General features: G+C 38.9%; 1 protein-coding gene across 9 annotated transcripts in view; it reads left to right on the top strand.

The window, feature by feature from the left end:
- Nucleotides 1-238: 238 nt before the first annotated feature.
- Nucleotides 239-23,439, top strand: part of VPS13B (vacuolar protein sorting 13 homolog B) — a 491,427-nt gene continuing 468,226 nt past the window's right edge. For 7 of the 9 annotated variants that reach the window (XM_074815029.1, XM_074815049.1, XM_074815112.1 and 4 more), the window contains exons 1-3: nt 240-456; nt 1,190-1,367; nt 9,275-9,418. In XM_074815029.1, coding sequence (XP_074671130.1) covers nt 1,221-1,367; nt 9,275-9,418 — 291 coding nt within the window. In that variant the 5' untranslated portion in view covers nt 240-456; nt 1,190-1,220. Of the gene's footprint in view, nt 457-1,189; nt 1,368-9,274; nt 9,419-23,439 lie in introns of all 9 variants that reach the window. The other 2 variants (XM_074815102.1, XM_074815038.1) reach the window with 2 other exon arrangements.

The following is a 23,439-nucleotide window of genomic DNA, read 5'->3' as shown; positions in this document are numbered from 1 at the left end:
CAGCTCTTGTGAAGGCAGGAGCGTGAGGAAACGGCGGCCGCAGACGGCGGAGCCGGCGGCCTTTACCGCCCCGCCATTTCCCGCTGACACGGCCCCGCCCGCCTCCCTAACGGCCACCACCGCCCCGCCCCGCCCCTCCCGCAGCAAACCCCGCCCCCTCCCGCGGCGCAACGCCCGGCCACCCCGCCCCGCCCGTCAGGGCCTGGCAGAGCGCGTGACCTCAGCTGGCTTCAAGGCCCACTTCCGGTGCCGCCTCGGTGTTGCCGCCAAATCCTTCCGGCTGAGGTGCGCGTCCGGCTCAGACGCGCGAGGAACGTCGAACGCTGGGAGGGGGCACACGCCCCCGAGAACCCGGAAGTGCCCGAGCGGAGCGGTAGGAGCTGCCTGCGCGGGGCTCCCGTGGCCCGGCCGGCCCGGAGAGGACGGCGGCTGGGCAGGGGGCACGGAGCCTCGGAGGTGTTTGAAGGGGCAGGCAAACGGATCCTGAGGGGGCGTGGGGCTGGGAGAGGGAGGTGTGAGGGGTGTCCCGAAGGTACGGGCGGGGAGTTCCCGGCTTCGTGGGGGTGCTCGAGAGAGGCTGCGGCGGTGATGGGGGCGTGAAGGGTCTCCTCAGTACGGCAGGGAGGGCGGCGGTGCTGGGAAGGGTGGGGGGTGGGAGGGGAGTGGTGGCAAGCGTTAATGTCACTTCAGCTTGGCTTATGAAGGATAGTGGTTTTCTTAGAGTTAAGGGTGGCAGGAAGCTGGCATTTCTTCCATCTACACGATACTCAAAGTATCAGATCGATGAGGTGTATCTAAGGCGATGTTTTAGTGTGGACTTTTATCAGTTAAAAGTGACAGGGTTTTTGTCATTTAAATTGTATGTGAAGGTATGATAGACTGCTTGACTTTCTCCTCTGTTTTTCTGGTTTGTTTGAATTGGCTTCTCTTTTGATAGTGAGCAAGCCAGTTATTAGTTCCTATGTATATAAGCAGGAAATTTGTAAATGCAAATAGATGTGCTTTCATCTTGGTACAAGTTTCATCTTTATATATAAGTATATGTATCTCTGCATATAGACATACATGTTTAGAAAGCAGAATTTGAAGTATAATTTTTCATACATCCAAACAGTGTTACTGTTGCTGTATTGAAAATTAGCCTGACAGTTTTATAAATAATACCTTATTGTCTTGTTTTTTTTCCTAGTGCTTGACCAGTAATACAGAAATCTTCCAGAATGCTGGAGTCCTATGTAACTCCTATTTTGATGAGTTATGTGAATCGCTACATAAAGAACTTGAAGCCTTCAGATTTACAGTTGTCTCTCTGGGGAGGAGATGTTGTACTTAGTAAACTTGAATTAAAGTTGGATGTACTTGAACAGGTATGTTATGTTTACAGTAGTTACAGTCTGTGTCTTTGATTTAAAAGAAATCGACTAAATAATTCAGACTGGTCTGCACAGATAAATGTTCATTTAGTACTCACTGTTTTTCTTCTTATGCAAGTTCTTTTTCCCCCCCTGCATTTAGTTAGTATTGCATTGGTTCCATGCCATTTGTTTAGTAATGAATGGTAATTCTTTGCACATTCTGTAAGTTATGGGGTGTGAAAAGAAAGGCTCTTTTGTGGACATGTTTCTTCTTTCAGTAACCATTGTTTTAGAGTACAAACATTAACTAAATTGCTTTTCCAGTCATATTTACTAATTGCATATAGTAACTAATTCAAAATGTCACAAAGTAAAGTAGGATCACTTCTTAATTATGCATACTAAACACAAATTTCTGTTCTCTGTATTGTTTTATGACTCCAGTTTTCATCATTCCAGTTGTATCTAAACTTAAGAGTAACTGAGGGATGGATTTGATCAACTGGTTTGTGTGGATTAGATCAGAGGCTCTGTAAGTTTATCTTTTTAAGGCTAAGTTTTGACCAAGCAAAACACTCGATACAGAATTTGGAGCCTGTGGTCAATATGAACTGGTTAAATCTTAGTGGAGGGACCGTCTCCTCCTATGCTTATCTGAGTTGACACCTTAAGGAGTTGAGTGTGTGAGTCAGATAAAGCTGTTTTCTGTTGTGCATGATATAGCGAGTTGTAGCTAGAGTCCTGTGTCCAGATGTAGACTAAGTAAAGGAGCTGAGAGAAAGGCAACAAAAAATAATGGGAGATTTAGACAATATGGCCACTGAAAGAAGAATACAGTAGACAGGTCTTCTGGTTTAAGCCCAGACAGGAACTGAGCACCATGCAGCTACTTGTTCACTCCTTCCACCTCAGGGATGGGGAGCAGAAAGACAGAAAGGTTGAGGATCCAGACAAGGACAGGGAGGATGACTCACCAGTTATGGTCATGGAAAAAAGACAGACTTGATTGGGGAAGAAAAAGAACATCAATCTAATTTGAACACCACCACCACTAATTTACCAGTCAAATGGAGTAGGACAGTGAGAAATACAACCACATCTTAAAAACACCTTCTCCCCACCCCTCCCTTCTTCCTGGGTTCAGCTTTGCTCCTGATTTTTCTACCTCCTCCCCTGCAGCGGTGCAGGGGATGGGAGTTGTGGTCATCACCCATTGTTTCTGCTGCTCCTTCCTCCTCAGGGGGAGGACTCCTCACACTCTTCCCCTACTCCAGCATGGGGTCCCTTTCGCAGGAGATAGTCCTCCACAAACTTCCTCCGATGTGAGTCCTTCTCACTATCTGCAGCTCTTCACAGACTGCTCCAGCGTGGGTCCCTTCCATGAGCTGCCGTCCTCCCAGCAACTGACTGCTCCAGTGTGGGCTTCCCTCAGAGTCCTGGCCTTCTTTGGGCCCAGCCACCTGCTCTGATGTGGGGTTCTCCATGGGCTGCAGGGGGGCATCTGCTCCATCGGTGACCTCCATGGGCTGCAGGGGGGCAGCCTGTCCTCTCACCATGGGCTATAGAGGAGTCTCTGCTCTGGTGCACCTCCCCCTCCTTTCTTCAGCTGACTTCAGTGTTTGCATAGGTATTTTGCTCACAACTCCTACTCCTCCCAGGTTCCCCTTCTTAAATATGTTATCACAGGTGCAACCACTGTTGCTAGTTTGCTCAGCCTTGGCCAGAGGTGGGTCTGACTTGGAGCTGGGGGAACTTCAAGAAGTTCTCACAGGAGCCACCGCTGTAGCCCCCTCCCCTGTTACCAAAACCCCACCACACACAAACCCAACACATTCTGGGTTGCCTCTGTTAATCACATATTCAAGAATTATAATTAAAATCCACATTCATTGCACAATATTTACAAACTTCACTCACATCAACAAAAAGACCCCTTCCCCACACCAAAGTAAAAATAACATCATCACAATGCCAATCCACCCCTTGTCCCTCCACCACAATTACAAGAACTGCAATTCCCATGATTATTCCACTGACATTGTTCAGTCCATATTTTGCCTGCTACCTCTCCCAATTGCTATCCTTATCTCTCATTCCTCATGCCCCGTGGTGGGTGCCACAAAGGACAGGAATGTGTTTTTAATTTTGAATAAAATAAGGTGAGACAAGGTAGGGCAGGAGTTATATGTATGAGAGAATAAAGAATGGAATAAATTTCACTCAGGGAGATTTAGGTTGGACATGAAGGAAAATTTTCTCATGTTTTAATGGTATTATGAGGTGTTGGAGGAGACTGCATAGTCTCTATTAGGGGAGATCTTTTAAAATGTTTAAAAAATATTTATGGTTAATTAAGGGTCTCTAATCCTGTTCTGGAAGAGGAGATAATAGTTCATGAGATCCTGTCCTATTTTCTGTGCTTCTGTAAAGAGCCTGATTGTCTTCCTTCAGGTATTTGGTGGCCTATGTGTCTTCTCTCCAGTCTTTGTCCATACAGCTGATGTGAATACTAGACTTCAGTTGTGTAGGATGTGTTCCTCCTGTGAATATTCATAAGCCTTTTAAAATGCATATATTATGGAATCAAAGAAGGCTTTGGAGGTCATCTAGTCCAGCCTCCTGTTCTGAGCAGGACTGTTGTCATCATTATGTCAGATCAGCTTGTGGCTTTCTCTAGTTGAGTCCTGAAATCTCCTGTCTTGGTTGTGAAAACCTCCTCTTTGGGTAAACTGTTCCAGTGCTATACTGTGTTGAGAGAAAGTTTGTCGTAATAATGAATGATGACTTGGGATGGATATAGCAAACTTGCTGCGTTACCTGACACTACTAGGATTTTGCTGCCATCATCTACGTCATTCCCTTTCATAGTTGCAGTTTGCTGGTAGATGATCATTGGCTTCATCTTTGCCTGTGTGTCATCCGGGTACCTAAATATCCAGTGCAATCTGTTAATGTCATGGCTCTTGTAGAGGCAAATGTTGCCATGTATACCTGTGCTCATGTTGTATCAGCTTGAATGGGGATTTGAGTATGTGACAAATGCAAAATTTAGCTTAGATTCTTTTTTTTTTTTAACATTATTTTGCTGTGTGCTTATGTGAAATGTAGAGATCTTAATTTAGCTCTTATTATTCTTTGGAACTTGTCTGGACCCACAGACTGTATTCAGGGTGTCTTTCTCTTTTTTGTAAAAGGAATGCTGCTTTATGCCTGTTCAGCAAAACTCTTTGAGTACATAGTGTGTGGTAATATAACATCCCCAAGCCTTTGCAGCTGGCAGAGAGCTCCCTTGAAAAGCTAAAGTCTCTCAAAATTACCAGTACCAGTATATATTATTTTGTTTGGGTTCTCTGCCTGGATGGGTTCATAATATCCAAAGTTAGTCACACTAACTGCCCTGCTCTTCTAACACCCTTTCTGTCCTGGGCTGCCTTATTTAGCATGAGTGCAGCCTTAATTTCATGCTTGAGGCTTTGGATACAAATGCACATACCCTGGATATCTTCATCTGGAGCCTTAAACATTTTGAGAGGATTCCAGTTTTTGTGGAACTGTGCATGATTATTTGGGAACATTAACATAGGTGCCAAACTACCTGGACAAAGCACCTTATAACCGATTTGGGAACAAGTCTGTGCTTTCTCCCCTTGCTCCTTGCACTTGAGCTGATGTTAGAGTTCCCATGTCGTGTTGTGCTCTTACATGTCACAAACCAGAATCCCAAAGAACAGATGAGAACAGAGCATAAACTGGTGTCTGTCTTCTAGAAGATCTTTCCTTTTGGGACCAATACCTTTTGAAATCAGATGTAATATAGTGGTTGACATAAAACATTTATCAAACCCAAAGAGAACATTTCAGTACCTGAAAATACTTCGCATGTTTTTATGTTTATTTTTGTATGTTCTATATGCTCTCATTAAACTAAGCTGAATGTTATTATAGTAACTCTTAGTGTCTGTCCTTTCCCTCCCACCCTCTTTTTTGTTTGTTTTTTTTTGTTTTTTACAATATCAGTTCTGTAGTGAAAGCTGAGTACTAGTTTGCACTCAGGTTCAACCTCTAGGTACAGTGTAGCTTTTGTACATAATTATGTTGCTCTTTGAATAGCCAGTTAATTTTATAATAAATATCTCTAGCTAAAGATTAATAAAATTTTTATGTTAGTTTTTTCCTATCCTGGATGATTCAATTACTAGAAAACTAAGCATTCTAAGAAATTTTCCATTTAGGCATAGTAACTGGTACATTGTACAAAAACTACTTCAAGAAAGAATTTTGTAATTAAAGTTTAAAATTAATATTTAAATATTGTTTTATGGAAGAGCCTTTTAAGCACTTTTGGCAACTTTTATATGAAGTCACTAGGGTAATGGAACTGCCTATGATCTTGGTAGCTAGCTTGTATGTAATATTTCTGTTGACACAGTGGTACCAAAGAGGTAAGGTATGTAGTGAGTTCTTTTTGCTGGTTGTGTATATTTCCATAACATTATAGCTTATTATGTTAACTATTTTACAAACTCAGAAGGGAAAGATGAAGCAGTCTTTGATTGGAAGACAAAGGAGAACTTGATCTAAAGACTATTGGGTTTTATTGTAGTGTTGACTTCTCATATCTGAAAGAATTTAGAAAGAAATATGAAAAATGCTAATGTATTTAAAATAATTTTAAGGAAATGAGGGCATTAAAATATCCTTACTGTAAGTGTCTGTTATGTGCCACTGGGTTACTTGTGAAATACAGCCTTGAATGTGAAGAAAAGCTATTTGAATTAATACTGATGTGGAGGAAACAGTACTTGTCTGTCACCCTAAAGTTTGGGGGAGTCTTGAATTTTAGGGCAAGGGGAAATATGATCATCTAGTCTGCAGTCTTGCATGATGTTGGTCAGTTATTTATGTGTTAAGTCCAGGAGTTTGTTTTCAGCCATGTCATAATTTTTTGAAGGATTTATATGACATAAATGCAAAATCTAAAATGTTAAGTCTAATCAGTCATAAGTACAAAAGATATATTAAGAATTTCGTGCAGTACTTAATGAAAGGGGAAAGACTGCACAGGAAAGGAGGAGGAATAAAAATGGTCTTTGTTATGTTGTTTTATGAGTAAGTTACTACATTTGGCACACATTTGTATTGTCTACTGAAATAGTGCAACAAAGATTTCTCTGCATTGCTTTAAGGAAACTTGCTTGTGCAATTAGGATAATGTCAGACAACATTTGTATCTAAATTCCTTTGAAAAAGAAGAACTAAGTCTTCTAAATATGCTATGCATTTGGTTGTATCACCTCATTTTGAAAGAATTCCTACTTCTGTTTCTTTCAATATCTTACAGTTAACTAGACAAAAATGGGAATGTGTTAAATCCATTCAGCAAATAGTGGAAAAGATCTATTCTAGAATGCCTTTTGAAGTAAACTCATAACTTACATTTGTGAACACAACTCAGGATCTAAATAGATACTGTGGTATTCATGAATGACATCAAAATCATGTATCTGAGTCTGGAAAGGGAATTTATTTCTGTTACTGTTAATAGTGATAGTTTGCTGTCTTGATTCATGACAACACTGTCTCTGAAGTTGTATTTTTAGATTGCATATTTTTTTGATCATTTATTTCTGTGCCCCCCACCCAAGCTGTGGGATATAAGGTGCTTTTTCATTTATTATATGATCAGTGTAGTAATATCTGTGGCTAAACTGCCCAGTACTTGCTTTTTAGTGGCTTAACTGAAACTGTTTGGATTAAAATTTTGTGTTGATTGTAAACCTAAGGCTGAATTTTTAGGAGAGAGGCTTTTAGCTAAGATCCTTCAGTATATTTGTTAATGAGATGAAGAAAAAACACTTTGTAAAAACAAATTAACAGTTTTCTCTAAACTTTTTATGAGAAAGTCTGTAACTGTCATCTTTTAGAATGGGGACTTGAAATTAGATGTGACTTTGTGTAAGCATGGCCGAGGTAGGAGTCAAGAGTTTCCCTGACATCAGATGGATGTGTTTTTTTTAAATTTCATTAATGAAAGCTCATTAAACCCCAAAAACTAATTTACAAACTGAAAACTGTCCTTTGCAAAAAAAAATAGTGCTACAATTTTGAAGATTTTGTCAGCAGTGAATATACTTCACCTACTCTTAGCACTGGGATGCAAGATGAACTTTTTCATAGTACCAGTAGAAGGGCTGAGGAGGTATCAGCTGCAGAATGGAGAGTGTTCCTTAAAATTGCTCCTATTAGCAGCTGTTTGCTGTGATAGTGCTAGGTATTTGCATGTAAGAATAGTTGACTTCTCTTTTGGGTGACTAATTAGAGGCTATCTCAGGATGCTAACCTGTCACAGTTGCCATAGTGGTTATTTCAACTCTGAACTTATGACATGGTCACATCTAGTTTGGCAAATAGGAGGCTGAGGGGTGATGTTATTTTTCCCTACTGCTTCCTGAGGCGAGGAAATGGAGAGGGAGGTGCTGATCTCTTCTCCCTGGTATCCAGTGACAGGACACGTTGGAACAGTTCAAAGACTGGACATTAGGAAGCATTTCTTTACCAAGAGGGTGGCCAAACACTGGAACGGGCTTCTTAGAGAGGTTGTCAATGCCCCAAGCCTGTCAGCATTTGAGGCATTTGGACAATGCCCTTAACAACATGCTTTAACTTTTGATCAGCCCTGAATTGGTCAGGCAGTTGGACTGGGTGATCGTTGTAGGGCCCTTCCAACTGAAAATATTCTATTCTAATGGCCAAAACTATTGCCCAACATCTAGGAGACTTAGATTCACTTCTTTCTCAACCTGAGAAGATTCACACCTGTAGTTCCCAGCATCTAAGAAGAAGACACAAACACCAGGCTATAAGCAACTCCAAGTGAAGACGTCCATTGTTTTCTCCCCATTAAAGCTTGAAGCCCATTATAGCCAAAAATGTCAGGATAGGAGATCAGAAAAGTAAGAAGATGTATCATCACTGAAGCCTCATCATTAGAATACTTAGTATTGAGAATGCTGACTTAAAATTCTGTCATAATATCAAATATTGTTTCTTTATTTTGCACTAAGCACTTATTTTCATTATTCTAAATCTTGATTTCTGGGCCTGGGACCAGATCTCTAGCCTAACTGTTCTGTCTGATCATTGTTAAACTCATGTTTCCCAGGAGAACCCCTGAAGCTACTGAGGAAATTTCAACACTTATAACCAAAGAATTTGTCTAAACCTTGGCACCTTGTTTCCTGTTGACTCCCTGCATGTAGCAGCTGGCTCACTGGGGCTGTCCTATAGAGTTGTGATCTATGCATTGACTGGGTGAAGTGCCAGGCTTTTGTTAGGAGTTGGGGACTGACCTGCACCAGTTTTTAAAGCAGTGTGACATTCATGTTAGGCCTTGGTGAGGAGGAGTCTGATTTTGCCAACAAAGAATTTAATAACTCTATTTACTGAGCAGTTTGATATGAACGGGGCAACAATGGGCCAATCTTAAGAGCACCAAGCTCTTATAACTCAAAGTACTAAAATATTTTGGAAGAAGTTGCCTTGCTGTGGCTTTACCAATGCTTAATTCCAAATTTGTGTTCTTCAGAATAGTGCTGGTTGTATATCAGTGTAAGTATTTACTTTCACCTGGTTCATTTCTTGTACTTGTCCCTTGAATTTTGCAGTAGCTTCATGCAAGAGGGGTGGTCTTAAACTGTCTTATCAGGGACATGGTAATACAAATGTCTCCCTTGAACAGACTAGTTGTAATTGTAAATGTGAAAGCGATTATAAAGCCAGTTGCCAAACCTGGTGGCACACTGCTGACTTGGGGAGGGAGAATACATTTTGACTTATGTTTTGTGCTAGAACTAAGTTATAAATGTGTGTTGAATTTTGATATGTTTCAGTAGTTAATTAACCACTCTTTTTGTTGTTAGGAGCTGAAACTACCATTTACTTTTTTAAGTGGGCATATTCATGAACTTCGGATTCATGTGCCATGGACAAAATTGGGATCAGAACCAGTTGTCATCACTATCAATACAATGGAATGCATCTTGAAATTAAAGGATGGAGCTCAGGTAAGAAATGTGATGAATATTTTTCTAACATTGAGAGGTTGATGAGAATAATATCTTCTATAGGTACTTCCTTTAAAGCTACCTGAAGAATCAGGCACTTGAAGTTGCTTTTTTGAGAGGCTAATATTGTTATTCTCATCATGACTAGTGTCTTCCTTCATGCTTATTCTTAATTCTTTATTAGCCATATCTGTGTTCTTACAGATGTAAAAGTGTGTTAATAGTGCTCTACCAGAATTTTCCTATGACTAGCCAAAAGCAATATAGCCTTCTGCCTTCCAAGAAGCAGTGATGGTTGCTTGAGACAGCTGTGTGTGGCACCACTGAGCATTGGGCATTTCTCAAAGGATGTGGTAGTGTATTGAAGGAGTGCTTTAAAGATCCTGGAGTAATTCTCTCTTCCCTTTAGAAGCTGTAGTACTTGCTTGAGTGTACTTGGAAGACTTCTTACATATAAGGGTCTCAAAGGGCTTTTTCTTTAGTTGCTCGCAATAATTTGTCCATTACGCTGTTTCAAAGGCTCAGGAAAGATTTCCTTCTGACACAGTGAAGCTGAAATATGCAAAATATGTCGATTTTTGTTATGTCTGACTTAGTTAACAAAAAAGTACTTGGGTATGTTAATGTTGAAGTTGGTTTTTTTTAGTTAGTGTGGTACTGAGAGGTTTTGTGGTGTTTTTTTTGTTTGGTTGGTTTTTTTTAAAGCCTTGTTCACATTTCAATTTCAGCGTAGAGTCCTCCAGTTATATTAACGATCATGCAAAAGAAAATTCTAATTTGTGCAAAGCTCTCAAGTGTTTGGTAGAGTGCTTGATGAGCTGTTAACCTTTAACATCAATAATTAGATGTAAGCCAGCAAGAAGATTGGAAAACACTTTTCCATTACATTTGATATTTCTTGTAATATTCTTTTACAGTTCCAGAGCTAAAAGGCTTTTGTTGCTGAAGTAGAAATCTCTAGTCCTAGGTATGCCACCCACAAAGCATATGCTTGCATTCTGTAGTTACACTTAATCTACGTGCATATGTGCATGTGCGTATACACACATGTATACACACCAACAGCCAAATGCTAAGTACATTTCCAATGTTAAGGTAAGATTTCGAGGCCAGATGTTCCATGAGAAATGTGTTTCAGAAGCAGCAAATTGCAACTAATTATGGAAGTTGCAGAAAAAGATTTGTAGCTCATGACTTTGTGCAACCCAGAACTAATATTTGATATCGGACCACGCAGATGGCTACTGCTGGAATGATCAGATTTCCTGCTTGCATGGTATTTGAAACTTAAATTTTGTGGTGCATACAGCAAAAGGTCAAGTGTCACGAATGTAAAGCACTCTCAAAACAAGTATTTGTTACAGATGTTTAAGATTCAGAGGCAAGAAAGGATTTTTGAAAATTGCAACTGACATTTGAACAAATTATTCAGTGGTATGTACACTCAGGAGGGTAAAATTTGGGTCTGTGCCATAGAAGGATTATCTTTGACTAACAAGAATGTAAATGAAAACACTTTTATGCTGTTTTCTGAGGATATGGTTTAAAAAGTTGACAGCTTGAATTTTATTTCTTAAATTACTATTTGAAAGGGTTTTATAAAAAGAAAATATTTTGACAAATTCTTGTGTTCTAACTTCTAGTGTGCCAGTGTACTTGGCTAAAACCATAAAAATCTTTGTAATCAGTGAATAAAAAACCTGAATGAAATAGAATATTTCTGTGGAAAATGGTACTAAAATGAACTTTTGGTGCATTTAGCTCCAACCGAAACTTGCCAAGAGCTTCATATCAGGGAAGAGCATAATTAGCAAGAAAGTTTAGTTTAGTACTCAAACATTGATTGGCTTGATCCCACATTTCCTTCTGCAGGTGAAACCTCTAATGAGCACATGCGTAATTCCATCTGAGTAAGAATTAAAGTTTCTGACCTCAACTTAGTGTGATGTGTGTTCTTTGGAAAGAGGACTGTTTCAAAGAAAGTTTATTTTGAAGATGTATGGCGATTAAAATACATGGCGTTGTTTGAAGCTATTGTCCAGTGGACCCTACAGATCCTTTTGAGAGCAGAAAACTCTATCCCTTTGTATGTTTTTTGAAGAGTGTCCCTGGGAATGCTTTTGTATATCTGTGCTTTACAATGACACTGCTGTATCATTGTTAGTTCAGTTTCAGTGTTAGTTTGGTTGGTTTTTCATTGCTTATGCTATTGCAGCATCTCTTCAGCTGAGATAAAAGTTTGGAGTAGACAGTAATGGCTCAACTTACAGTTTTATGCTAATATTCTCCTTTTCTAAGCAGAAATATTGTATAAGTGGTAAGTTCACCCAGTGATGTTCTATTGGACATGGTTTGTACGTGCTTTTTTTGGTTATGAATTTAGTTAATGCCAGTAATTGAAGTAGAAATTGTGTGAGGCATTTCGCATTGCTTTTTGATATCTGTCAGTTTAATGCAACTGTACCTGTTTTATTTGCTCCTGAATGTAATCTCCTGAGGCACTGAGTTTTAAGTATGACCATTTCCAATGTTATCAAATTCATTAAATGTGTTGGTAAGTACAATTTGAAATGTGTTCTTGCGCAAATATGGTTCTGAAGTTTACTTGACTTGTATTTGTTAAGTTATGGTAATTGACTCCCATGAGACTGTTCTTCATGAATGTTATGTATTGTTTTAGAGGGTGGTTAAAGTTCCAGTATTATATTTCTCTCATTACTTATCTCTATATATTAAATCTCAGGACTTCTATCTAGAATTGAAATCCACTTGCTAAACCTCTGTTGATGCTGGTTTTCCTCCAAGAGTTTTTCTCCTTTTTTGTCCTGTTGGACCCTTCTTAACTTTTTTCTTTTCTACCTGTTTTTTTTTTTTTTTTAAGCTATTTGAAATTCTTTGCTCATTCTTCTTCCCCCCTCCATGCCACAATACCTCTGTGCCCAACCAGAGGCTGTAAATTCAGACTGTGCAAATTGAGAATGAAAAGCCTGTGTCCGTTTCCTTCACCTTCCTGACATTGTAACTAATCACAAGACTGATCTCCTTTACCTTCAACCTTGAATTCTGTCGTTTTTAGTCTTGGAACTGACGCAAATGAAGAGATTCAAGGAGAAATATAGTATCTGTATTACTGCTTCACTTTTGAGTCCTTGCCTTTAATCAGGACACAGTGCATCAGGAATATGCGGATGTATATGAAGATGGAAACTGTCTCTACCCCAAGGATAATTAATTATGGAATCGTGGAAGGCTGTTAGGTACAAGCACTTACAGGGGCACAGGGAATCCAAGTAGTTGTTTGGATCAGCATACAGACAATTAAGCACTGTTCCTTTTATGAGGCATTGCAGAAAAAGGTTTTGAAAGAATGTAACAACTTTGTGGAGACAGTGGAGAACAGCCCACAAGCATGACTGTCAGAATATCAGACACATATTCTCATCTGATAATCAGTACTGCCATCAAAGAATGCTGAAAGCAGAAATTGATCTTGACTGGGAAATGATCGAGGTGATAGATGGGGTGTGCAGGCAGGTTATGAACGGCTTTGAAAGTGAAGACAGAAAGCTTGTGTTTGAGGGTATAGTTATATAAAGTTTTTGTGTAGGTGGTAAAGCTAGCTCTAAGTCTGAAGCAGTGCTTTGCTGTTTTTCTTTCTCACCTGGGTTGTAGTAGTTCAGTTGAATGTGGTGTATAGACAAGCAGTGCTGTTTTTTTCCATTTGAGTGTATACATACGCTGTTCAGTGACAGCAAAAACATGGTAAGACTCAAAGTCAGAGGACTAACTAACAGTCTTTAGTGGCCCACTTTTCTGCTTTTCATTTGCTCGTGTAGAAGCTCAAGGTCTTTATTTTTGAAATATTTTCATAGCAGTATCTTTAGTTCAGTAAATCTGATACTGGCTTTTAACACTTGTATGCAAAGTTTAAGGTGAAGATTATATCGAGAGCTGCCCTACAGGAAGCAAACTATGTCATTAGTGTTGAATCATAATCTCAGGTTAATGATGAATATGAAATTCATCATTAAGCAGCCAATTCATGCTGCTTTTATTTGTGTATTAATAGCTTAATATAAGAAAGGGATTTTTATCTGTTTCTGTGTGTGTATGTGTCCAAATAAGTGTATATGTAAGTACGAAGAAGTTTTTGATATTACTTTTAATTAAAACAAATTCATCTGTGTAAATTGGACTTGAAGTAGTTTAATATTTTCTAAATGTTCAGGAAGGTTTGGCAGAGCCTTTGGTTGGGTTTTATGCCATTTTCTATCAAGAACTCCAGTCTGAAGAGTTCTTATGTTTTCTATGAACTGTTTGATGTGAAAAGTGTTTTAGGAGGTTCTCTTTCGAGGACATTGTCTTTCTAAGGGAGAGATACCATGTCCCACAAATCTCTTGCAAAAACATTTAGTAAATTTACTCTTTCAACAGACAAAGCAGTAAGGGCAGGCTGCAACAGCTGCTAGAAAGCCCTTGCAGCATTTGGTTCAGACACTTGTCTTTGTATTTCCAGTGTTTTCAGATGAGTGGCTGAAGAGGAGATACTGAACAGCTTTGCTTAAAGCTGAATTAATTTTCATATGTTCTAGCTGGGCAAGCAAGAGTGACCATTTAATTTACCTATTTTTTTCTACTAAGCACTTTCATATGAAAAGACTTTCAAAGCAAGGTATCTGACATTTTAGATTGCAGTAATTCTGCTTGCAAAAGAAGAAGTTGTCTGCACTGTGAATTTGTTCAAAGACACCTGTGGGCACATTTCTTAATACTTTAGCTGTAGAAATCTTCCACTGCTTTTGTGTTTCTTCAGCCTGAATAGCTGGCTTGCTACCTAAGTGCCTGTTACCATGCTAGTCATTTTGGACAGTGTTCATGTGAATTTGTCAACATATTTCTTTTTGAAGTCCTTTTCAGGGCTAAGTAATGGTGATTTCAATGTCTGAAACTGATTACTATGAAATGTATGAGTGGTCCCACTTGATTGCTTCTATGCTTGTGCCTGGCTCCTAGGAGAGCTTCCAATGTTGGTGTGCTTGCCTGCGGTCAAAGATAGAGGGGCAATCCTGACCTAATCCTGGTGCTCAGTCTGGGTGAGTGAGCCTTGCTTTTAGGTGTTTCTGCTAAAGAACAAGACTTCGGATAGTGAGCTCTTCTGCTTTCTGTTCCATGTAATACTGGGCGACATCTTCCTTGGCAGTGCTGTATCTAGCTCCTGAGGACATCGATAGGGACAAGGCATGATAAACTGTCCCAGTATCTTGAGAATACATGTGACTGTTTATGTGAGGAGGATGCTTTTCTGAGCAGCCAAACAGTGGCCAACCGAGCAAGACAGGGAATGTGTATGAGTGCTCACTGCAACCAAACTTTCTGGTTGCTGTAATATTTTCCCATTTTTTTTATCGTGACACTACATGTGTACATGAAAGATGTAAACAAGATATGTTTTCCTTTTTCTGCTAGCTTGTCTTCTAAAGCTCTCTCCAACTGACTGAAAATTAAATGCTTATTAGAAAGATTTAAAACTTGATAATTTCATTCCTTGAAATATTTATTTCTGCAAATGTCAACATTATACATGCTTAAAAAGAGAAGTCAAGTATGCTGTGTCAGGCATGTTTACTGGGTAGCAGATTCAGGAACCCAAAAGTAGTTGGATACATAGTTGGGGCTGTATTCTTACTAAGGAGCTCAGATTTTGAATGCAACTTGTTTCAAGAAGGATGTTGTTAAAAAGATTAACAGTTGGACTTGATGATTTTAAAGGTCCTTTCCAACCTACATGATTCTATGATTCTAAAATCAACCTGGTCATTATTACAGAATGTATTGAGATTGTATAACACCAATGATTTTCAGTAGGTTTTTTTCTGGTCTTCAAATGGATGTACTTTGCAAATTAAGTGTAATGAAGAGAATGCAAGGCAAGGGTATGGCTCTGCGTTGGTGTAGGTATTGCAAGATAAGGAAGCTGCCAGGAGCTGTGTGTGTAGTTAGTTTTCTCTTCAGTGCCTGTAGCAGCTGGAGCAATAGTTTCTAATAAGTAAATGTTGCCTTTTCTCAGCTTGCCTATTGTTTTCTGAACAAGACCTTCTCTCTGTACCTCTTTGTGATGTAGTTCAGATCAAGTTTGTGCTTTTGAAGAAATCTCCTGGCTGTCCAGGCTTACTGTGCCTTGACCTCCATTGTGGGATGGTCTCAGAACTAATGAGCTGGATCCCTTTTGGGTGAAACTATAAGGGAAATGTACTCTAGCAGCATGGTAATGTGCTCCAGCTGCTAACTGAAATTAATAAGAACAGTTGTCTTGTGTAAGTTAATAGAATCAATACACTGTGATCACAAGCCATGGTGTGGTCTCTTATTAGGAGCATGGTGAATCCCACCTAGACCAGCTGAGTTTTTTAGAAGTTGTTCTGGCTGTCTAGGTTCAGAAGGTCTGTGTCTGACCCACATTTAATGCCTGCTTCTCTGCTTTTCATAGGTAGCATGTCTGTGACAGCAGTCTTCTCACAAAACATCTGATTGTGGACATAGTGCAAGCACAACTTTTTTTATTTTCCCTTCTCCTTTATAAAAGCACATCCCTCTAGTATTTTCTAAGACTGTGGTATAGTTGTTGTATGTTCCTCTTACCCAAGGGTTCAGCAAAAAGTTAACATGGTAAAAAAGCAGGATCTAAGCTTCCCGAATGAGATTTTTATCACTCTGTTCATTTTTACAATGATTTAAGTAGCAAACAGTCTGGAATTGCTCTGTCAGAATGTAATCTCTCTAACTAGAAGAAAAAGGAGAACTGTCAGTGGTAGTCAAGCAGGTCCTATATTACAGGCAGAGACCAGTGCTTGCTCTCTATGTATTTGGCATGGACTGAGGAGAGCAAATGAATACTCCTATCCTACTTCCAGCAGTGTCTTGAACTCTGTATAGCAGAACATTCTGGTATGAGATAATTTGTTAAGAAGACTTCAGAGTAAATTGGAAGAATTTTAGGCATATGAGGATGCAGTGATTAACAAGGAAGGTTGTGGACACTGGCATGACTAAGCAGTACAGCTGCGCTTCAGATTGTCATGATGAAATGTATTTCTTAAGGACTTCACTTGTTCATGCCTATGTCCTTCATGCTGACAAACCTCAAGGTATGGTCTCATTATCATGCATAGACCCCTCAGTGTTGCCACGATTTATTTTGTGCTCCGATGTACTGTGGGAACCTAATTCAATACTGGTAGAGAGCAAGAAGTCTCTGCTTTTCTCATTTTAGAAGTCTAGCTCTAGAATTCCCATTGCCTTATTCCTTCTGTCCCCGAGCTACCTCTTTCTAAATTGATGGTTTGCTTCAGTTTGGAAAAAGTGATTGAAAGTCTTCATAATGCAGGGCTGGTAGCTGTAAAGCTAATTTGACATGGACATGTTATCTTATAGCTGCTATGCTGGTGGAGGACCACTGTTTAAGAACAGCTTTCTTCCAGAAGTAAAATTGCTTGTCACCTGTTGGGGTTTTGTTGGGGATTTTTTGAGGTTCAAGACCTCAGGTTCCCTAGTTGCCTTGTCATGATTTGTGGTACTTTGTATCTTTTATTATACTCATACAGTCGTTTTGTTTTAGGCATATGGACTAGACTTCATGTGATCTATTCTGAATTGCTTTTTTTCTTCTCTAAAATTGAAATATTTAGAATTAAAGATTATTTGCTTTTTATTACTGTTTAGCAATATTGGCTTAGACTGGCTCACTGCCTTTTTAAGATGTCTGTTGTGTGTTGGGAAACATGGCCTTGCCAAAGATGAAATAACACTTTTTAAGTTTTAAACAACCCATTGCTCTCTGTAAAAACAGCTTAATTGTCCTTCAAATTGAAGAAGGACAGAAATATATTTACTTATGTATAAACATGGATTATATATATTAATGTTTTAATTCTTTATACATATAGTGCACATGAACTTTATTTTAACTCCCAAATCAATGTTTCAGGTTTGAAGGCTGAGCTCTTTTTCAAGTGCTTGTGTGGCACTAGCTCTGTACGTCATTTAATGTATGACATTTTCATAGGCTGTTAAACAACCCTGCAGCTGCAGAGACTGCAGCTCCAATTTTCTTCCTTCAGCAGGTAAAGTTTGAGTTAACTGGATGGCTGCAGGATATGTATGTTTCCAAGAGAGCTCTTCTGGAGTCCAGTCTGACTTGGTGTAGAGTCTGAAGCATATTTACAGAAGTAGACACTTCACAATTTATATCAGATTTATGGTGGTGTTAGCTTAGCACAAGGAACGTGTTCGGAGCATGCCTTTTGAAGGTAGTTGGGCTTATGCAGAACATCAGTTGGAGGTCTGCCTCAAGCAGCAAGAGGAAAGGGTAATGCAGATAGGAGTAGTACATGGGGAAAGGCTGGGTCAGCTAAATGGACAAATAGGTTAGCTGAGAAGAGATTAAAGCCACCTGATGGATGTGAAGGGGAGAGGTGGTTTTTTTGGGTAGTGGTCCTTTAAGCTTTCATAGCTTTACAGGTAATTCTAAATACATTGTTTAATCAGATGATGGTAGCATGCTTACAATGAAGAATTTAATTTGTTTGCCTTGAAACACCTGACTAGACAAGAAATCTCTTATTTATTTTGGTGAAACCTTGTCAGGATGCCATATTTTTTTGAAAGATACAATCCTCATTTTGGACGTGTTGGAGTAGTTTTCCATGTGTATGAATATTTTGGGGAATCCTGCATAGTGCTGAATTTCTTGAATTTGTCATAATATTTCAGCCTTAGTAGTTTAATACATTACTATTTTCCCCTATGCTTTGAATTTTTTTTTTTTTTCTTCAGAGCAGATTTCTAGAACACAGTTTTCATGTGTTTGTTCTAAAATAGATGTGGATGCTGTTTTCTGGATCAGCTCATATTTCAGCAGAAATCAATGCTTTATGCAACATGTGCTTCTGATTTGTACTTTTTTAAAGCCTTTGGCTTTTGGGCAGACACTTTAAAATTAGTCTTATTCACTCCCCCACCTTATTTCTGTTTATTCCCTTATTTTTTTTCATATCCTTTTTTTGTTGTTTTAAATTTCTAAGTGTGGTTGGTTTTTTTAAACACTGAAAATGTGGGCACTGACTTCTTAATTAGCTTCCTCCTTTCTACTTAGAACTCCACTTTAGCTATAATTATGCTTTGATATTTGGCTGTAGAAGTTTTCCTCTTCTTTTCATAACGTCTTCACTCTTCCATGTAAGGTCTCATCTTTCTCTGTCAGTGTTCCCAAGTTCTGTAAAATATGACTTTGACAAAAATCCGTGAAATAATATCTCAGCAGCTCTTCTCAGGCTTGTGAGTCTTTTGCCTTGATTGTTGTTGTCTTTCCTTCAGTTTACTTGACTGATGGAGCTCACTCAGTGCCTTCCATCTTGCTTCCAGCTTTAGCCTACTTTTTCCCATGTGCTGTCTGAATTGGACAATTTGCTTATCTCTCAGAAAACAGAATCAGCCCCCAAAAGGTGATGAAGTTACTTCATTTCTTTGTTTGTTCTGGGTTAGTGTGTTGAATTAGCTTGCTGGGTGATCCGGTGAGGGCTGAAGATGGCATACAGAGGAGACAGCAAGTGTAGGAGAGGCTCAGCTCTGCTTTAGGTGTGTTGTCTAAATGCATCCTTGTCTGATCAGTCTCATCGCACTAAATGATATATTGAGTGGTTATTAGCTGACCTACTGAACTGTCGCAGAATCACAGAATCAACTAGGTTGGAAAGGACCTTGAAGATCATCTAGTCCAACCATTAACCTAACACTGCCAGTTCCCATCTACACCATATCTCTCAGCACTATGTTGACCCTTTCTGAATGATAGCCAGTGTTTTGTTTTTCTTTTTTTTTTCCCCCAAAGAGTTGTTTTCTGGGACTAGAGAATATTCAGGACCTAGTGTCTGTCTATTGCAATGCCATGTTAATGCACTTTGCAATTTCAGTTCAACATAGGGAGTGAAGAAGCAGATCGGGTCCATTTTCAAAACTGAGTTGATTGAGAAATACCATGGTGAGAATTCAGAATCTCAAAAATTAGTGTTAAATCAACAAATATTCATAAACATGTTCATATGATTTTTCTCAATACTACCACTGGTGAGAGGGAATACTTCTTTTCATTTGCTGGAAATTAAAGTATTACGGGCTATCGTTTCTGAAAACAAGAGCTAGATATCAATCTGTAATACTTTCCCTGGAACTGCAGTGTATTAGGAGTAGAGATTTATTGGCACAGAAGCTGCAAACCGTGCTGGGAGTACGTCCTGGTTGAAGTGTTTTCCCACTTGTTGAAGGAAACTTGCATATTGTTGAGAATATTTTATTGTTATCTAATAAGGCACAAGTAACAGTCATTTTAACCCATTGCTCTCTGTGTCTCTCCCCCTTTTCCTCTTTTATTTTTGCTTCTGTAACATTCTATAAAAATGATTCTAGTATTTGACTGTTACTTGCCATTGGCAAATTATGTTCTAATTAAAACAAAACAAAACAAAATAAACCCCACAAAATTAGAAAATGAATTATATATGCCAACAGCCAGTAAAACTGTTTGACCCCCAAATATGCACATTTCTCTTCAGTCATGCACATGAAAGCTTAAAAACCTATGCCAAATGCCAGTGTTAACAAAATCTGTATTATTTATTTTAACCAAAAGCAGGTGCTTCTCTTTTCTGCATGGGTAATCATGTTTCTTTGCTCATCTCTGTACAAGTTCTGTCCTGCAATACAATTTCACTTTAGTGAGCTGCCTCTTACACATTTCTTTGACACTTAATATCCATACATATCCCATGTTTGTTGTTATTCCAATTTTGCCTGTGAAGTAGTTCAAAAGTTGACAGTTCAGTAGTGTTGCCCATGTGGAGGGGAAGAGTTTTTGTCTCAGAGGAAGCTGATGTTGCTGTTTTTACTCATTTAAAATTTTAGTTCCCTATTTCCTACTTTGTTGCTTTAGATTCCGTTGCTTGGAGAGTTGTGATGTTAGAAGTGAGGAAGCATCAGACTTACCTGTTGTGCTGCGCTGGTGTAGAAAGCTGGTTCTTTACATTTGTGTGTATGTATGTGTGCATGTGTCTATGCATAGTAAAGATGGCTTCCCATCTCACTGTTTTTCATTTCATTATTGCTGGATGGTAAGGAGGAACAGTTGGGATGAGAAATATGAATAGCATGTAGTACATAGGTAAACACTTACTTTACATAGTCATAATTTCACTGTTATTCCACTTTTTAGTAACACAGTGATAGCAGTGAATTCAGTTTTCTGACTCTTTTGTGGGCAAGCACTGTCATGTATGCCCAGCTGAATGGTAGTCAATGTATATTTAACTTCTTTCCTTCCTTCCCTCAAACAAACTGAAACAATTTTTTCTTCTGGAGTTCTTTCATGGACCATCTTCACATGTTCTGTAATCACTGGAAAACTGTAGACCCCAGACTGAGTATTTACACTATGTAGTGCAGATATATGCTACAAAATTTACATCAAGGTTGTGAATGTTATGGTTGTTTATAGACCAAATCAGCTGAATTTGCTGTGTGGAGGGAGAAGGGGAAGAAGATATGCAAGGGATTTCTAGGCTGCAAATGAACTTGGAAACTGAATGTCAGGTTGAACGCCTGGCAAAGCGCCAGTTAAAGTGCATCGTTGAAATGCAAATAATAGTTTTGTTCTGTACCAGCTAGGATAGTATCCAGTACTTTTTTTTTTTTTTTTTTTGAAGGGATTACATGTAGCAAACCAACATCATAGTAAGGAAATGGATGGCATAATAAGTTAAATATTAGAGCTAATGCAGTGATGACCATTGTAACTTGCATTTTAGAACTTTGGAGTATGTTGTGGGTCTCAAAGTTGTGATGGATTTGAATATGAATACACTAGAATTGCTTTTAGTGCAGCTTAATGCAGTATGTTTCTACAAAAAAAAAGTCAACAGGTTAGTAGGTAGAAAAAACGATTAATACCTCCCATTAATGTTAGTGATTTACGTATGCTCATATATTTCAGATGAGATTACCTGTGTTAAACTATTTGCTGTCTCTGGGATATGTATGAGTACAAAGAGTGTGTGTGTCTCTATATAGTACACGAGTTTTCTAAAACCAACTTTGCCAGCTCACGTTGGAGAAAACTTCATCAAACTTACCAGGTGACTGGGCTGTTGGTTGGTTGTTCAGGTCTTCTGGAAGTTCACTCCTGGCATAGGCCCTCCTGAAGATAATTCTTTAACTCTGTATCTCATGCTTTTAGTATCTTGCACTCCAAGACTTTTAACCTTCAAAACACAGATGCTTTGGCATGCATGGAGGTACAGTGGAGTTGAACAAACTATTGCATTTTGAATAAACTTAAGAACACTACTACTTGCACAACTTAGGAGTTGGTTCAGAGTGACTGGTTTGAATACAATGACACATGCTTCTGAGTTTATTAATCTTTCTGTGATACTGCCTGTCACATACAGATATGTACAAGTATATCCCATCAGAATTAGAAGATGGCACAACATCTTGCCAGAAACTTGTGTGTTAATACATAATGATTTTGGAAACATGTAAGTATCCTGAGTGCCAGCACTTCAAAACATAATACAAATGCTGTATCTGTAACTTTATATATTGGGAGACTATCTATGGACACAGCTAGGAAGGTGATATAAAAGTTCATCTGTTTGAGGAACCGTGCTGAGGATAGTCCCGGACAGGTAACTAACTGAATCAGTCTGTGTTAGCCAGCCGGCAGACCCATTCCTCCCTGCCGCAGTCCATTTCCTTCCTTGTGGTGTGGACTAAGGTGTTTGGAGAGTGGAAGCTGGCTTGTACATCTCTGATGAAACTGAATTTCAAATTTAAGGCGAAGTTGCATTTGCTGTTACGCAGCTCAGGGTTCAAACCTGCACCAGCTGCTTTCAGAACAAGGTTTTCTTGGCAGAAGTCTTCACTGTTCATGGTTATGCACCAGCTAGAAAAGGTTGTTCGGTTTCTTTTTTGTTGTGGTTAATTTGGCGAACTGGTAATCGGGAGTGATGTCATGGTATGTATTCTTGAATTTTGGGAAGGAACCCATTTGCACAGGAAGAGACAAACAGTGATCGCTGCAATGCTATCACTACAGATCTGCATTTCAGAGCAGACCTTTGGTTTTTTTTTTTTTCAAGTTTATAGGAGAAAACCCCTATGTTGTTCTTTTCAACCCACTTGATTACTGAAAGTATAATACAACAAAAGTATTTGTTTTAATTCTGCAGGTGTGCAAATAGATACAACAGTTGAAACTTGGATACCACAATCTTGCTGATTTTATATTCCAGAAAGTAGGTTTACTAAGGCAAATGCAAATACTAACATCTAAGTGGTGTATTTATAAAGTACAGATAAACTGTTCTGCTGTGTAGATACAGGTCTATAAAGTAGAAAGATTAAGAGTAATCCTTGTACCTTTACTGATTTTACTTAGCTTTTTTTCTGACCTACTTAGAGCGAGGAAATGCAATGGTAATAGTCAGTGTCTTTGTTCCAAGGTATAGGGTGAAAGGATTTATATATCATCTTTGGCATAATTCCTAGAAGTCTAAGGTCAGATTCTGATTCAACTTTCCCCGGCGTAGGTCTGGAATACCTCAATTGATTTACTTTGGAGTAATTCCAGATTTGTCCCCATCCAGCTGACATCAAATCAGGACCCTACAATCTGGCTTTGTTTCATGTAGTCGGGTGAAGAGTTTGGATTAGTATGGTTTAACAGGGAATGAGGTGAGGTAATGCATTTAAAAATATTTCCTTGGAGAGGAAGTAGTTTTTCCTCGTTTGTTGATAGATTAAAGCATAGTTAAATTTGTTGGAATGTGTTTTAGCTCCTCATTATAGCAAACCCTACTATTTCAGGATGGTCATGATTACAGATTTTGTAGTGGAAAAAACCTGTAATTTATCCACCTTTGGTAAAAGCATCTTAAAATTCCAAAAGACAAAATACTCCTAATTCTTTC

This window comes from Strix aluco, chromosome 1 (genome assembly GCF_031877795.1).
Source record: "Strix aluco isolate bStrAlu1 chromosome 1, bStrAlu1.hap1, whole genome shotgun sequence".
Lineage (NCBI taxonomy): Eukaryota > Metazoa > Chordata > Aves > Strigiformes > Strigidae > Strix > Strix aluco.
Note: the sequence above shows the minus strand (reverse complement) of the source record. Positions and strands in the feature narration are given on the sequence as shown.